Source organism: Molothrus ater, chromosome 4, assembly GCF_012460135.2.
Source record: "Molothrus ater isolate BHLD 08-10-18 breed brown headed cowbird chromosome 4, BPBGC_Mater_1.1, whole genome shotgun sequence".
Classification (NCBI taxonomy): domain Eukaryota; kingdom Metazoa; phylum Chordata; class Aves; order Passeriformes; family Icteridae; genus Molothrus; species Molothrus ater.
Window position 1 is genome coordinate 56,845,401 of NC_050481.2, and position 18,374 is coordinate 56,863,774.

General features: G+C 39.0%; 1 protein-coding gene across 1 annotated transcript; it reads right to left on the minus strand.

The window, feature by feature from the left end:
* Nucleotides 1-153: 153 nt before the first annotated feature.
* On the minus strand, nt 154-14,707 carry LAP3 (leucine aminopeptidase 3). Its single transcript, XM_036382970.1, has 13 exons — nt 14,548-14,707; nt 13,980-14,095; nt 13,597-13,651; nt 11,764-11,869; nt 10,507-10,666; nt 7,919-8,080; nt 6,779-6,937; nt 5,926-6,050; nt 4,471-4,559; nt 3,272-3,374; nt 1,574-1,653; nt 827-939; nt 154-718 (listed from the first exon to the last, which is right to left on the minus strand). The coding sequence occupies exons 1-13, from the start codon at nt 14,668-14,670 to the stop codon at nt 520-522; spliced, it is 1,590 nt and encodes a 529-aa protein (XP_036238863.1). The 5' UTR covers nt 14,671-14,707; the 3' UTR covers nt 154-519.
* Nucleotides 14,708-18,374: the final 3,667 nt, after the last annotated feature.

An 18,374-nucleotide genomic window follows, 5' to 3' on the forward strand; every position in this document is an offset into this window, starting at 1 on the left:
GAAGCCATGCTAATGCTAATCACACAGCATCATTTCTGCCTCAGTACTTACCAAAAGCAGTTTAGTTTTTCTAAGGAAAAAATGCCAGAATGGTGTTTCTATGAAAATCTTTGCAGAGTTTCCCACTGACACCACCTACAGTTCACTCAAAACTGAGGTACATCTATCATTGATTGTTTATTCTCTCTCAATCAAAGCTCACATCCAAATAAGGTATTTATTGTTTACAACAGTTATGCATACTTTGCATATAAAATAGATGTCTCAATAGTTCCCATTGTGATGTTTTGGTATTAAATATTTTAGTAGTTCAAACAGAATAATTTTTATTTTGCTGCATAATATGGTATGGGATGAAAAATCTCCAAGTTGAGATATTCTTACCCAAGTAATAATTTATAAAATGCATTTTTAGTTAATTGTCATAGTGAAAATATGCTTGGGGCATTCATTTATGAATGATACTTTTTAAGATTGTTTTTCCTTAAGGCAGAGTGGATGATTTTAGAACCAGTATTTTTATTTGGCATTGTGAGTGTCTTGACTTAATCGAGCTGCAAACTCAACGAGCGTTCTGGTGGGCCGCCCTGCCATGCCCTTCCGCAGGTACGGCACCTCATCCTTGTTGGACATGACCCCAGCTATATCCAAATGAGCCCAGTGAGAGGCAGTCACAAACTCCTTCAGGAATGCTGCAGCTGTGCATGCTCCTCCAGCCCTGTGGGAAACAGAAAGAGGTACTGTTCCCAAAGCAATTCCAACAGCACACATATTAAACAAATGGGTTGAAAGAAAGGGGCACATGGAAGGTGCTGGTTCATCTTACCTGCTGTACTTTCCAATGTTGCTCACATCTGCAAGAGGACAGTCTGTGACTTGTTTTGTGTAATGCTCAAAAAGAGGCATCCTCCAAACTCTGTCCCCTGTCAAAATGCTGGCCTGAAAAAAAAAAAAAAAACAATGATATTTTGGGAATTTCTTTTTCTAACTGCACTTGTAAGCCCTATTTTCATGCATGCTTCTTTTTGTTTAGGTTTTAACAGTCTAAAATCTTCAGCCCAAGATATTAGGTTTTTGGAAATAGATTGTTTACAAAACAAAACAGGCAATCCAGCTTTTTAGGTACTTTGGTGTTAGCCAAAAGGCAACATCTAAAGACCACATTTTTTTATCCGTTCTTCCTTTTCCCTGACAACAGAAATCCTTCCCCTCAGAGGCTTCCTTGATCCATCGCACCTCAGCCACTCACAAGGCCTCTCTGAATTTCTGTACCTGTGTTGTTAATTATCTTTCTAACATGAAATAATTACTGCCAGTAGTCCAGAGTTTATGCATATGTAGTGAGTTATCAGATCATGCAGATCCTTAAGATGCGTGGTATATGATATTACATCTCACTGAAGAGCTAGTAATTAATAGTCAACTAAATATAGTACTGACATCATTCCTCTAAAATTTCAAAACATAATAACATCTTTCAGATTTGCATAAAGACTTTCAGTAGTGTACTTTTCAATAAGACATATCACTGAATTATTACTATTATGATTTAACAATAATGCAGGTGGCCTACCTCATAGAGGTGAGTCCAAAGCCAAGATGAGTTTGTGAACACTCCAGTCGCAGCAGATCCCAATGCAACATCCATGGCACCTAAGGGAACACACCTTCAAGTTCATATGACAAAGGCAAAGGTGGACCTGAGCTCTTCCTTGCATCTTGACTCCTCACAGAACCTTCCATTTTTAATTCCCAGTATGAGTAACAGGAATTTATCAGACCGCAAAACTTGAGGATTTTAGTATACTGACACTTTTGAAATTCTGAACATTTTTATTACATTTATATATTCTAAAAAAGACAAGAAAACATAAAAATTATATTCTGTTTTACATGAAACTAAATTTTCTGATTTCAGATTGATGTTTCTTAGAAATAGTTATAAGATAATGTATTAACCAATAACAGTATCCTCTAAAAAAATAGATATTATTATTTTCATATAGAAAATACAAATGAATGGGCTTTTTCCAGTTTACAGACCTCTACCATTTTTGAGCTGATACTTTCTCTTTTCTGAATTTCACTTACACAGACTTTTGTACATCATGTGTAAATTTACTTGATTAAATATTTAATTTATTAAAATAATCCTTATCAAAATATTAAACCATAGGATTAGATATTTATCTAGTTGATGCCCCAGAACTGCTTCTCTAATAGCAAAACTTAATCCTTAGTAAGATGAAAAAAAAAAAAAAGTAGTTTAGCGAAGTATGTCAAAGAAATTTCTATGGGAGCCCTCCTTATTCCTACTTAGTGCCCAAGGATCCCAGATAGGAATACTTTTATACAAGCCAACAATCTTAAATTCAGTTTCCCTTCTGTCTATTGAAATTTTCCACAGCATTTGAACTGGTTAAACTGATGGAACATAATTTAAGGCATTAGAAGAGAATCTGTATAAGCATAATTATTTTGCTTAGCATATTAACTGAGCAACAGAGTAGAGTTCTGTCTGAATTACTCTTCCATGTTTGCTTTTATTTCGGCTACAGTCACCTCACCCGTGACAGCTTGTTAGTGAGTTCATGCATACAAAATTGCTGGTTTTAAATTTAAATTTACAGCTTCATTATTATACAACTGTAGAGATGAAACAATTAAAACACACTTCATAATGCCTAAAAGTATGCAAATTACACCAAAAATACTTCAGTCAAACGAATTCCTGGGGAATGATGACGACTCCCCTGCCATCATGGAGGCCTGAGCCAGCACACAGGGTGGGAGAAGTGGCACTGGCAGGGTCAGAGCTCAGGCACCCAGCAAGGCCTTCAGGAACCTGCCTGGCCTCCAGCCTGCTCCATGCCAGATGGACTGGGCAGGACTCTTCCATGAACATGTCCCCACCTCTGCATCACACAGGCCTGGGAGCTGAGAGGGTTCAGCTCAGAGATGGAAGAAGCACAGTGAAACACTGCACAAACACTGACATCATCAAAAACTGTAGGTTTTCCTGCTCTTGGCTCCAGCTGGGCTGAGCCAACCCAACTTCATCTCCACTGCTGAGCATGTACATCCCTGCACATCCCCTCCCCACTCCAGAGACACACAAGCTGTGCTCACTGCTGTCCTGAAACATGTAAAATCATCTCAGTTGCCTTTGAATTAAGGGGGGTTTATATACACAGCACAACTAATCCACAGCCCAACTAATGAGTAACACAAAGCTGACTTCAAAGTGAGCAGGGAAGGGACACTGCTTTACCTGTTAATGTTGCAGCATTCACAATAGCCCTTGCATTAAAATTGTGGGCATAACAGAGAGCATCAGCTAACAGCAGTCTTCCTTCTGCATCTGTGTTATCTACCTTCAAAGGCAAAACCAGTAAACAATCAGGTAAAGTACTGTAGATGTCTCTTTCACTGATGTATTTCTCACATATCTTAAATAGGTGCTGGATAGAGATCCTAAAATCTTCAGGTAATGAAAATTTACTCAAACTACATTGAAAAGAAGAAAAAAAATACAGCATTGATACACAGTTATGTGTATAATGTAAAAGTGTATCTGTAGCTGATGTAAGTCATCCTTCAGCACTACAACCTCCTCTGCATGCTGGGTCTCCTCCAGAAGAGCCTGGAGACTGGAGAGGTGTCTCAGGGAAGCACACAGGCTGCATCATGTGCTTGGAGCTACCAGCACTTTCTTGCAGATTTCTTCTTGGTGGGGGAATACATGGCCAGTCTTTTTCCCTCAAAGCAGAGGGTGACTGAACTCAGTTTTCAGAGATGAATGTTAAAAAAACAGGAAGGTTCAGCAAGTCAAAAGTGGCAGAATCACAGAAATTCAGACAAAAAGAAAGCCATCCACTTCTGCATTAAATCAGTGATCTACAGCACAATGGCTTTCAGTACAATTTAATCTATTAGATGAGTACAGAACCATTTGTAATAAATGTGAAATATGTATCTTGGGTACTGATTTGGCAGGCTCCTTTGAACCAACAGCCCCTACGACTCAGAGCTCTGATTGTACTGAGCATTTTGGCAGTGCAAAGACTGTTACATCAGCAGGAAACTGATGTCTTACTCCAGATAGCAAGGAATTTGCCTCAAGAGTCTGCTGGAAGCACTTATAGTTATTTATTTGGACTTAGAGCCTGTATTTATGAGCATTGTAACAACCTCTTGTGCCAAATGAGCTTTTCCAGCGTGCTCAATAAATTACCTTACTTTGCAGCTTTTCCTAGCAATTTATAAGACATGTCCCATCTCTTCAATCTATATTTGAAAAAATCCTACCATAGCAATTTCTAGTTAGCAACATGCTTCTTACAATTTTAAAAACAGTACATTTGCACTGCTAATCTAGAAGGGTTTTTTAAATGTACTCTGACTGCAGTCAACTTGGTTGATTAAACCAGTTCGCTAAAAGTATCCAAATTCCAAGTTTCACATGCATACCTGTATTGTTTTTCCATTCTTGGCTCTAACTACATCTCCAGGCTTGTTTGCCTTACCACTGGGCATATTTTCACAGAGGGGTGCCAAACCTGAGAGAGAGAAAAAGAAAAGTGAACTATTAGTTTCCTTCTCAGAAAAGCTGTAGAAAAAACCCACTTAGATATACTCCAAACACCTCCTTAAGAAAATAGTACAAGTGTAATTTTGAAATTAAAGTCAAAATTCAAATTTTCCCAGTTAATGGAAGACACATGGTCCAGTTTTCAATCAGGGAAACTCCTCTGCATGATGCACCACCGGGCTCTCTCACCTACAGTACTTTACCACTAGGGTTTTCCTCTACATTTTTTCCAGACAAGTGATATCAGAGGAGCAATAAATACTATTTTTTGTCTCCTGTATATAAATATTCACATGTAAAGGAACTTCTTTCTTTCTGAAATTAAGAACTTCTCAAATAAACACTCTAAGCCATTCAAGCTGTGTTCACTGTATAATGCCTAGAGTGGTCCAAGGACTTCTCACATAACTCCAGCCATACGAAGAACAACTAGAAATGAGCAAAAAACAGGCTCAGCGTCAAAACTGCAACTATGACTGGGATCACGGAATGAATGAGGAAGTGCACTCATAGGGAAAGCCTGCACTTGGCACAAGGTGCACAAGCGGAGCACCATTTTTCATGATGCACAGGCCGGCTCCACTGCCAGCCCTCCCCATCGCACTCTTGGCGAGGAAGGCCGTGAGGATGTGCGTGGGCACCGCTGCCCTCTCCTGGCTGAAGCATAGAAGTGCCTGAAGTACCAGTAAACTCAAAGCCCAGCTTCGGACTAAAACTTATTGCACACCACGTTCCATGTCATTGCCAACTGGTCTTGCCACAGCATCCGAATCAGCTCATTTAATTTTACCTCTGTAGAACAAATAAACTTTTTTTCAGAAAAAAAAAATCATTGCACATGCATAAAGGTATCAGCAGACTGGTTTGGTTTGTTTTAGTTTTCTGCTGAGATATTCACCTAAGGAAACTAGAGCTGATCCCTCTTCCTGTTCAGTTGTGGCATGCACTTATGGAGGTAGCTCAGCACACCTGACTCCTTTTCATTCTAACTGCTTATACAGAGATGCACATTCCTTCTTGTAATGAAGGATCAGGACTTTTCAAAGACTCATTGGAAGTATCTTTATTGACAAGCATTTCTCGCTTAAGATGTAAAAATCATACCTTAAAAATCTTGATTTGGTGTTCTAATATTTTATTCAAGTAAAGAACAGTAATTTTTTCATATGCAAGTAAAAATAGAAGAGAGATTGAGCAAGGGAATGAGAGAAGTGGGTGTGCAAGAGTCCGTGATGTTTGTACATGGCTTTTACCATTGCTAATACTAGAAAAATACTCTCTCACAAAACCTTGTAGAACTAAGATTTTTGGACTCTCCACACAAAACCACTTACCAATTATGTTCAAAGGTAGATTTAGAGCTGCTGCTGTCACAATGGCTGAGCAGACAGTTGCTGCCCCTCCCATGTCTGCTCTCATGGCATCCATACCCGACGACGGCTTCAGTGAAATGCCACCGCTGGAACAAACAGCTCAATGTCACATACACTGGTGATGTTCTGTCCATCAGTGTGTGTTAACACCAAATAGCAGTAAATGCTAGACCTGGGGCTCCAACTACCTCTACAACCCTAGTAAATCTACTGGAAGCAAGGTATCTGGGTTTTCATTTCAGATAAAATATTACTTTCTCCTAATTAGGAGATCATAAAAATCCAGGTAGACTGCAGTGGAGTAACTCATTGATCTTCATAATGGCAGTGCAGATAATGAACAAAATAATACACTTGGTAAAAATCAACATATGGATGGGGAACTGACTGATAAATTCTTCAGCAGTATGTGATATGGAAAATAGTGATAAGGAACTGCTGCTAAGAATGAACTATTTTCTATTTCCTTAAGCATCATCTAGATGTCCAGTGACATACTGCAATTCTAAATATGGAAATTCTTCAATCACAGGTTTGTTCAGGACAAGAAGAGAAATAGCACTTTCTTTATTTTCTTTTCCTCTGAATTTCCTTCTTCCCATACAAGATGATGGCATATTAATTCCTACTTTGGACAATTGATGTTATCTTATTTCCAGAAAAGGGAGCACAAGCTGCTATATAATGCAAATTCAGTGGAATGGCATTGGAAGATGTGCTGAGCAAAGCAAAAGCATGTCCCTGTTAAACATGAATAGCAGGAAAGCATTTTCTCCCTCTAGTAATTAAAATATTGGCATACAAGCATACATACCTGTCAAATGTAACTCCTTTTCCTACAAATACCAATGGGGAGTCATCTGTATTGGCACCCCCTAAATAGTGAATCTCCAGAAAGATGGGAGGTTCAGCTGAACCCTTAGCTACACTCAGGAATGCTCCCATCTCTTGTGTTGTTATCCAAGACTCTGGTCTGGAATAGAAACATGTATTAGTTTTATTATTTTTCCCAACTGGACACTTCGACCAAGGTGATTTTTTTAAGATATCATGATTCTTGATGGTTTGTACACAAACCATTTCATTTTAGTTAGCTATTTTGGAAACTGTAGTTTAAATCCAACTACTACTACCTTTTCTGGTGAATCAGAAAAATACTTCCTCAGTTGCTCTTTGATTTTTGTTTTGTTTAAAAAAACCCAACAAAACAACAGCTTGTCTACAGTTTCTGCATCAGAAACACTGATCTTTCACTTGCCTGTGAGGCTGTAGATGCTAAAGGTATGTGAAGTAACAATATTGCAGCAGGTTACACTTAGCTTTCTGCTAGCAAGATTTCCTCCAGTCTTTTGCTTTCAACAAAATAGTCTCCAACCCTTGCACAACCAGTATGCTCATTTCTACCATAGAGCAGAAAGTAGAAATTCAGGAGCAAGAAGCACCAGCTGTGCAAATTCACTTGCAAGGGCTTTTATGGCTCCATCTCACATTTTTAAAAACTATTAAAAAAATCCCAACAGTAACTGCAATAAATAGAAGATGTTTTATTACCATATCCACACGAAAAAGCAAAGGTATGTAAAAAACCCACTTGGGAAGAAAACAAAAGGTACTTAATATTAGCCCTCTATTCACTGAGGCTTCTTTTCACAGCACATGTGTTAATTAAGCAATAATTGACTGCATGACTAATTGACAGTTAATGATTTTACTGCATCACAGTATCTTTCTTCCTCTACAAACTAGCGCTCACTTAATCCTTGAAAACAGCCTGCAGTCTGGGCACCCCTCACAACTTTTCCCTAAACACTTCCCCCTCTTTGGTCATTTGAAGTAGCAAAGGGAAAATGAGATTTGAATAACTTCAGATTTTAATAACCTGGAAGGTATCTTATCTCACTATTATAGTCCTCTACCCTACTATTCCTAGAGGAATCATTTCCATGGAATTTACCTTATGTGGACCTTTACATTGCTGAAAGTTCTGAGCTTCTGTTCAATATGTTCAGCAAATTTGATTGGAGTTATATAATTAGCTGGAGCCTCCATAAGGTACCGAGCAAGGTTCTGCCCCTCAGCGTAGATAACACCTTTTTGCCAGGCTTGACTTTCAGCACTAAACAACAACACACAATGATCAGGATTATAGACATTTGCAAAAGTAAGAAAAGCATTCACATATTTTCTTTCTTAAAATGCAGTAACATTAATTTGGAGAAATTAAGAATATCAGTTATCTTAGTACAAGGACTCTAGTCTAGTAACTCATCTGTGGTTCTAGTCAGTGCCAAATACTTCAGAGAAAGCTAGGAGAATCCAAGAGTAGACAGATGGAAAATTATCTAACCAATTCATCAGGTCTTATCCTAATCCTTACTAATCAAAGATTGGCTTAAATCCTTAAACATAAGGTTTAGTACCCCTTCTGAAGTTTGTAATCACATTACTTTTAACAGCCTTGAAAGTTTTTATTTACCATATAAAGTCTCCAATTCTGTTTCTCCCTTTACTGAAATATGGTTATGTAGTAAGAGTGGAACTTGGATCTCATTTCCCAGTGCACTCAAGGCACTTCACTAACAAATGACAGAGCAAACATTCACAGAGCTGCCTGTGTAGGAAATGGGGAAGTCTCTCTGGTTACTTTGACAAACGACCAGTACAAAGCCTTTCATTTAACTGAGACAGCTTACTTTATAGTTATCACAAAGCAAGGCATTGAACAGGATTTTGCCTCTAAAAAGAGCAGGACAGTGATAGGGGAATGCAGGAGGAATATACAAATATTGCCTGGACATGGAAGAATCTGCTTCCAGATTCCCCAGTTCTTTGTGCTCAGCAATAGAGTTTAAGGAAGAGGGGCACTCCTCATGACAGGAAGAGAGACTCAGGACTTAGCCTAAGGATGATGGACACACACAGGTCCTTGGTAGCAGGCAGAACACATCTGAGGGTTCAGAGGGAGCTGGCTGGCATCACTGCAAACCTAGGCTCTTTCAGTTTGAAAGGTAAAACTGAATGTGGTCCCTGATGACCCTGAGGTCCCTGAAAAGGACAAATATGCATCTTTAAAAATGCCAAGGAGAATATAGGGAACTACAAGCCAGTTATCCTAGACTAATTCCTTGGAAGTTTATAGAGAAAGTAATTTTGAAAGCCATTTCTAGGTACATGAAGGACAAGATGGACACTGGGAACCATAATTTTAGATTTGCAGCAAATTCCTGACCAACTTAAATGAATTCTGTGATGAGAGAGTTTGTCACAGAGGACCACAGTGGATGTAATTGACCTTAAAGGTCTTTTCCAGCCTAAACAACTCTGTGATTTTTCTTGACTTTAGCTAGGTTTTCAGACAGAGTCCTTGCAGACAAATTGAGAAAACATGAATTGAAGCAGGAGTGTGTCTAAACACGGACACATCTCAGAGCTGTACAGTAAGAGAGTAACAGACAACAATCTCAAGATTCAACAAGGAAAACTGCAATACGACACAAAGAAAAAAATTCACTATGAGTGTAGTTAAGTACTAGAACAGATGCTCCAGTGAGGTTGTGGAATTTTCAACTCAGGAGATATTAAAATGTGGACTAAACAAAGGCCAGGCTTTAATGTTGTGTGTAATGTCCACGTTATCCCTAATCCAAGCTGGAGTTGGACGGAATGACCTCCAGAAGTCTTTTCCAACCTAAATTACTATATAAAAAATGTTACTTCCATAACTGGACATAGGACCATCTGTGTTTTCGGGAAATGTTTATTTAATACAAATTTAATCAGTTTCTAAACTATCTGCAGTGCTACAAAATAGGAAGAGTGTTTATTTTACATATAACTTATCAAGAGGCTTCAACTTTATTTCACTAACTTCTTTGTAAGGAAGAACTTGTTCCTGCTTAAAGTACATACAGGGAATTCCTCTCCCCTGCATGACAGAATATCCTATACCAAACATCCAAAGTCCACTACAATAATTGTTCTGAAACCAAAAGCCCTGGTTCTACTTTCTGCTCTCAGTAAGTGATGTCTGTTTAGAGAGCAGAAGAACCCAGGCTTTTCTTCTTGCATTATACCCTGTAAATGAAAATATAACAAATGAACTATGTAAAATATATCCATAGCACATTGGTCTGGTGTCAGTTAGCATTTCTTGATTCTCCAAAGGATTTATCCATTTATGGAACTTGAAATACCTCTTCTCCACAATTCTGGTACACAATACCAACAGAAGTCCTAGTATACCACAATTTCTCTTCAGGTAGCTTTTACTTTTTATTTTTATCCTGGTCCTTCTTTTCTATGAAGCAGCATTTATTTACCCTTAACCTCTGAATATGGCATCAGAACAGATGGAACAAACACTATAAATATATTTGAGATGTAAAATACTTTGAGAAATTCAAATGAGTAGGAGTTAACAAGAGTACTGTTGCTACCCCTTTTCTTTCAGTTTTGTTTTTCTCATGCACAAGCATGCCATGCATACAGTTTTATAAATAAGCAAACAAACAGATCAATAAATATGCAAGCTCTCATCATCACCTTCCATGAAGCTGAGGAGTAACTACAGGTTTCTTTTTTTGCTTCAGCTCATTATATTCATGCAATCCAAGGACAGCACCTTCTGCAGCTGCTTGTGCATCTCCACAGGGGTCTACTTCCACACAAGGGATCTCCAAATCCTGGATCTGCCTGCAGCCAACTAAAAAATACAGCACAGAACTGAAGGCCAACTATTGCACAGAACAGCAAAACAGCTGTCTGAGGTGATCAATGGGACATTGCAAGGAAAAAATAATTTTAACTAGAGATAGCTGAGTTTATAACTAAGTCAGTCAAAGAGACCATGTAGCAGAAGGATTAAAAATGCTAATGACCATATACTGGCAAATTTTTACTAAAATATCAGTTGATGAATTATAATTATTAAAATGTTTCACAAGAATAAAAAAGCATAGATTGCAGTTGTTCTGACTCCTTAAAGCTCATTCTATAGCAAAGTAAGGCTATCATTCTGGAGTGCTATGAATTATAACTATCTACAGGTATCAGAAATTTGCCATAATTTAGATTTTTGCTAAGATTATACTGTTCTTTTCTTCCAGATGTGTTTATATACCCTTTCATAAACAATGTATTCCATAAATTCTATTTTGCTTCCAAATAATTTAACAATGTTTTATGTCAACTACAAAGTGAACATTAATTAACAATGTTAATGGCAGCTACAGGCTAGCACTTTGGACAAACAGCTGTCATCCAATCAGACTATAAGGTCTTCAGTGAGAACTCCTAATTCTTATTTTACACACTTAGATGCAGCAGTTATCCTTGATTAAGATAAGCCTTCTCTGTCTTCAACAGATAACACACTGAATCATAGTACTGATGTTGTGAAAGATATTAATTTATAGCACAAATGCCTCAGTTATTAAATAAGTGTGCATACTTAAATATATATATTTATTTAAAATAGATATATATGTGCATACTTAAGTACAGAGTGACCATAAAGTGAATTGGTGATGCTTCTCAGCTCCAAAATACTAATTAGACAAGTGCCTTTTCAATATCACACTGTTTAGGAAAGTTATTTGATAACTTCCTGATAACTCCTTGCTCACTAAGGAAGAATTTACATAGTATCAGTGACAAGTAAATGCATTTACCAAACCATGCAGTAAGTTGTGCATTTCAAAACAAAGGCATACCTAGACTTGGTCTTCAAAAGTGGAACATGCTGCAGAACTGCAATTGCTTTACAGACAAAATGCTTAAAAAATTTTAAAGATATTTAACCTGCAACAGCTGTACGGATGTTTTCTTTGCCTTCATTCCAGTTTTCTTGTTCGTTTATTCCAGCATTCTTCTTACCCAAGCCAACTACCACCACACTTGGAAAGTCCTAGATGAAGCCAACACACAAGTGGATTAATTTTCCTCATTGTTACAGCCACAGCAGAGCTGTTAAAAAGACTTTATTTTCCAAATCAAATCAAGCATAGCATTAAAATAGATGCAGTACTTTATCAGGCACTTTCCATTAAGAGTGCCTCCATGGTGCTGCTGTGCTGTGCTCCCAGTCATTTGCCACAGGCATGCAAGTCAGTTATTCTGTTGTCCAGTTCAGAATCATGTGCATTGCACATGGCAGACAGGGCTTTATGCTCAACACATGGTAAATCTGGGCACCCAAGGGCAAGCCTAAGAGTCCTTGGAAAGCACATCCAGCTTCCAAGCTGTAAGAAAGGACAGAACTTATCTGGAGAATTGTAACCCTTTTTGGCACAGTATTATGCTCAAGAAAATAAAATCGCTTCAAAAGCTCAATGTGTTAGCTCATCTCAGGAGTTCTGCCGGCAAGATTTGCCAGGTAGCAAACCTAAGCTGCACAAGGGTAGACCTCTCCAGAGCTCAGGAAAACAATGTAGCACAGCAGACTACATGCCTGCCTTGTAAGCTGCATGCAAGTGGAAGGAAAGAAGTAATGAGTATTAAAGGAGCCTTTTAATAGTGAAGTCAAATTTGTATAAAGCTCCAAGCTATATATATGAACATATATAATGTTCCTATAACTCTTAAGGAAAAATTAAGTTAATGTTAGGCTTTCCCATCTCTGTCAGCCTCTAACAATCAGCTGTCAAACTGCTACACTGTAGTAAAGTCTTTTAGTCTGCAAAATGCTGAAACTTGTGTTAGCTTTCTGGAAAATCAGTGATACCAGTTAACATTCTCCTGTCTTCTATTGCAGAGATTTGCTACTCACTTCAGAGCCCATCCTGTATGCAGAACTGGGACCTTCAGTGCACTCAACTTCCATGAAATTTCTGAGAGCCTTTTTACCAAGTCCGGTGTCACCTGCGTGGGGTGTCCGCACAGGAATTTATACATGGTAGGCAATTCTCACTACAAATGGATTTATTTCAGATTATTGAAATAGCCTTAATGTAAGATTCAGTTACTTAGAGAGGAACACCTGTTGTCACATCACATGCCTTACTAGGACTCCAAAAAGGCACAGATCATTCCATATTGGTCAGCTTCTCATATGTGCATTAGTTCTATGCCAGCTTCTCAAGTAGAACCAAAAGCCTGACTTTGAGCAGATGAATCCTCATCTCATAGCCTTGTAATCTATCATGCCTGTGCAGACAAAAGCCCTGCTTGAAAAACAGTCCCATAACTTGCTTTCAGAGGTTTCAAGCACCTGACTTAAAACCTCTGACAAAAGCCTATGAAGGGACTACCTTGTCTGAGAACTGTCAGGTCTGGAAGGTGTTTGCACCTATCAGTAACTCCTCACAGACTCACCCCTCCTGGATACAGGAGGTGTGGAAGTCAGATCCAAAACTGCCATACTTTAGCTCATTCAGGAAGCAGCTATTCAGAGTACAGCACCTTTGGGGCAGACTTGTTCACATCCTCTCCATTTGCAGCACGGTGCAGGGAGTACAGGACTGGGCAAAAGGCTGTGCAGATATGGGCAGTGCAGAACAGGAGTTGAAACAGTCAAGAAGAGGGAAGAAGAGCCAGCTACTTATACAAGCACAGCAGTGAACTCAGCATAAAATTAGATGTAAGGACAAACTTCACACATCAATCAACTAGCATACAAAATCACAAAGTTCATACCTGATGCAAACCATGAAATATACGTGTTTTGCCTTTCTTCAAAGGTGGCCCACATCTAGGACACAAAAAGATTCTTTTAATACAGAAGGCCTTACTTGTGATCAACCTACAGTACTGTGTTTACTCCATGACTACATAGTGTGCCATACATGCACTCGGATGCTTGGCTCTGTGCTCGTTCAGAGCAGAGGATGGCTCCCATGAAATTTTTGCATGTTTGCTCAGTGATTGGTATTATCATAGGAGTTCCCCTCCAAAATGTCGAAGCAAATACCAGCCTGACAGTGATATGGACACAGACAGTAATAACAAAAACAATAATACCATTCCTATTGGTATTTGTAGGTACTTTAGTCCATTTCAGAGGCTTATCACACACTTACAGGGAGAGAAGTGCTCTCAGCTTTCCAGACACAAGCCTATCAAAAGCATCTCCTGCACTAGTGAACTGGGCAGCACCATCATCCTTTTCACTAGAGTAGACTCCCAGAACAAGACCCTAGAAAAGGACACACGTTAATGTAAACAATACGAAATTTAGAGACCCATCAGAGAGTCAGCGAGCACAGTTTTCAAACTATTGCTACTTCTCTATGTATTTATCTCAGTTTTGGAATTTATCTAACGTGATGCACAGAGTAACACTTCTGTAAACCAGGATCAACTACTACAATTAAAAAGTGTGTATTCTTTTAAAGTGTGAAAAAGAAGTCAGATCCAGCATAAGTGAACTTAAAATAATTTTGCCAATCACATAAAGACAAAAACTCTTTCAAACAGTAATTTAAAGTACAAAAGAGCTTCTCCCCTCCAGCGCAGACCTCTAGTTTGGTACCCCCAAGAGAAGCGGAGGCAGCCGCACCGCTCCTGACTCAACTCCGGGGGGCACACGGGGGGCTCAGCCGAGAGCCCAGCGGAGGAAGGGACACGCAAGCCCGGCTCCCCGCTCACCTTCCCGGCCGTGTCACGGCTGTAGCCCCGCGGCGAGGGGCCCTGCGCCGAGCAGCTGCAGGCCCGCGGCACGTCCCGGGCGAGGCGGCGCGCAGCCCCGCTCCGCACGCAGGGCAGCAGCATGGCACCGAGCGCGGCACCGAGCGCGGCAGGCAGGGCAGCACGGAGGGGAGGGGAGGGGAGGGGAGGGGAGGGAGGGAGGGGAAGGGAGCGGCGGGGCCGGGCCCGGCGCGCACAGCGCCTCATCAGCCGGCGCCGCGAGGGGCGGTGCGCGGCGGCCGCGGGGGAGGGCCGGGCCGGAGAGCGGGGCCCCGGAGCGCTCCCGAGCGGGGATCCCGCGGAACGGGGGCTGGGGTTTCCTCATGGTCCGGCACGATTCGTGCGAGGGGGCGGCTCGGCTTCACAGTGGATTTTTGCCCTCTCGTGGCATGTTCTCGATAGGTGGTCGTACTTCTCTTGGGGGTTTATCGCAGACTTAGGCAGCCCTAGTCTGCATACTGAAAACTTAATTTGCATATTGAAGATTAAAATGTAACTTATTTAGGAAAAATAAAACTTTATTGCAAAGGCATGTTATTTTCTACGAGAAAGCTGTAACAATTTCAGGATGAAATTGCAGAAAGAAATAAAAATGTGGCAAATGAAAAAAAAACACAAAACAACCGAATGACTGTGGTTACATTCTGTCAGGAAAATTCACAACAGAATACAGGGTCATCACTGTAATATCAGAAGTAGATTTATGGTCAGCAAAAGCACTGCATGGAAAAGAACTGGTTGGAGTTTGCTGACAATTATTGTATTGTTAGTCTGAAGAGCATTGAACATGCACTGGATTTTCATTTCAGGTGACAGACATTTTTTGTTTCTTTCCCTGCTCCTGAAGTGTAAAGCATAGATTTTAAGTAATTCATTTAAATGCATGAGAATAAGACACGTTATGACAATATGTATAACAACGTTTGCTTTTCCATACATTCTTAAGTGGAGTTACACTGTTAGATGAGTAGAACATGATGTAGAAGGAGTTGGGCCTGTTCTCTAGGAGTCCACTGCACTTCCCACCTCACAGCTTTTTCCATGAAGTGGTGCAGAGACAAATACCATGTTTTATTAAGGACAGCAGCACTCAGAAACAATGAATGAGGAAAATTGCACCCAAATTGATTTATCTTGTAAAAATACATATTTTTAACATTAAACCACAATATTATTTAAAGAATCAAAGTGGTAATTAATTTTCAGCTTCATTTATTTTGGCAAGGCTCTTGGACAATGAACAGATTTTTAGTTCTTTGAACTCCATAGCTTCTCCACATTCATGTAGTTTCTATATATTATTCTGTACATACACATTAAGTGGGTACTTCTGGGATATATGAAGTTGTCTTGAATTTTATGGAAAGACAGGATTGGGCCCATAATATCTTCAAAGTTCTGGGTAGATACTACTCATAAATATTCTCATCTGGGATTTCAAATCTTCCAAGGTAGGAAGTGCCCCCAGAGAAGTGCTCATTTCTACATGTTGAGCATGCATATGATCAGATACACTATGTGAAGCATAATAAAAATGCATAAATAAAGTAGACCACATATATCAAATTGCACATTTTTGAAATTAGTTTATGAAGTACAAGGGAAAGCTGAAAAGGTCTAAGTGATAAACTTACCTATTGTTAGCCCCAGGGTGGGCTTTGTAATGGTACATTTCAAATATGTATGCCTGCATTTAACCTGTTTTTCTCCAGACAAAATATCCAAGGGCAAATATTCCATGCATTGACCTATCAGTATTTTAGCAGTGCCTAAACTCAGACAACCTGTGCAGCTGAAAGTTTAATTTAGCCTTACATTTGTTTCATTAAGTTTAGTTCATGCATGGCAATACTTCAGTTCATTCTGAACTGAAAATTCTATTTTTTCACAGGTCACAACACAGTCATTGGTGAGAATGTTATCTGGTCATTTAACTTGTGCAGCTACAGTATCCCACAATGATGCTTCATAGGCCTGCTGTGAGAGAAATCTCTTGCACAATTACTGCAGAGTGTGCTCCATTCTGGAACTGATTCAAACCAAGAAATTACAATACTTATCAGCCCAGTCATCCCCTTTAACTTCATGTATACAGTGCATTCTACAGGGTCTTTCAGAGCTACTGTGACCTCCCTAGGAATCCACTCCAACAAATCTTTAATCTTGTCCTTACCTAAACAGTCCCATGATTCTTATTCAGTAATATTTTTGGAGTGGTTTGAAATTTGGGGGCCATCAAGCAGTTCATTATCAGTATGAAAATGTGTTGCAATACATGCATATTAATACTACTGAAAAGCATTTTCACAGCAATCACTCAATATGGACAATTTAAAAATCTGTTTCCTTCTCACCTCCTGAAGAGAATTATATTTAGTAAAAGCTAAGTGACATGCCACAATATAATTATTTGTGTACAGTAACTCTGTCTGAATTATACATGTTCATAGAACAATTACAAATTACAAGTATTACATTTTCTACTTGTGGAATTATGCTGCACTTCAAGTTCTTCTATCTCAAAGCCACTCAGAATTTTCTGGGAGGGGAAGGTGGTGGTACCACAGAGGCCCCTGTGGACAGTTTTCAGGGCAGCATCTAAGACACCTTTGTCGCCTGGGTTTGTTTGCTGCCTATCCATGTGCAGGCTATTGCACCATCTTTCTGGAGCTGTGGCTCAGGGCACAGTCTGAGTCAAAGCACCAGTAAATTTAGAACAATGAAGCAAGAGGGTGGTAAAAAATAGGAACTTTTTCTGCTTTATGGAGTCTACTTTATACTAAAATTGTAACGGTTCTCTAGACTGTTACAATCATAATTTTCCATCTATCTTTTAAATTTTTAAAATAATTTTAGTGCTCCTGAAAAACCAAAGTGGCTCATGGTGTCTTGAAGAAGATAGGTTAGTAGGGACTATTGCAAAGGCACCCTCACAAATTTCTGCTTCACTCATAATCCTGCTAACCTTGTAGATCCAACCCAGAGAGGGTAGAGGCCACTGTATCCATTCTTAATGGTATATTCCATATACTTTTCTCAAAAATACTCACTCCTTGGGACCCATGAACTGGTCGAATCCTTGCCAAAATTATGGTCCTTCCTAAGAAAGCAACTTTTCCATCCATTTAGCCAGTTCTAATAATTTCAATACTGTTTCATCATACATCACTTTTACTTGATTTCAGATAGATTTAACAATTAACACAGTTATGAAGAAATTAATCTGTCAGATTAATATTTTCAGACTATCTAAAAGCACTATTACCCTTAATCTGTTTACTTCCAGAGGCTGCAATAAAATATTCATCTAGCAGCTAATAATTTTTCTTCACAGACTAATAGCATCCCATATACTTTAACATTTCTCACTTCTTTGCCTTGTGGTATTGGATAATTCCTGTTTTAAAAACATTTCATACACAGACACTTAGCCTTTGCTGCCCCTTAACTTTAGCCTCACAGCTGATGAAGTTCTCTTTTTCAATGCTATATAACATCATCAAAGATATATGTACTTCTTAATATGTTCTAGATAATTCTGTGAAAGTCAATGCCAAATATACATTTTTTTCTTTTGAAATAACTTTATAGTTTCAAAGATTTGTGATAAACATGGCGTCTTTCTAAATAAAGAAGACATTTGGTTTGATGAAATATTTTACCTTAGCTTTCTAAAATACCCCAAAGTCCAAATTTTCAAAAACTGAAACAGCACATACTCACTGCAGATATCAGTCTCTTTTGAGAATAATGATATTTATAACATTTGGGGTTTTTATATTTTTTTC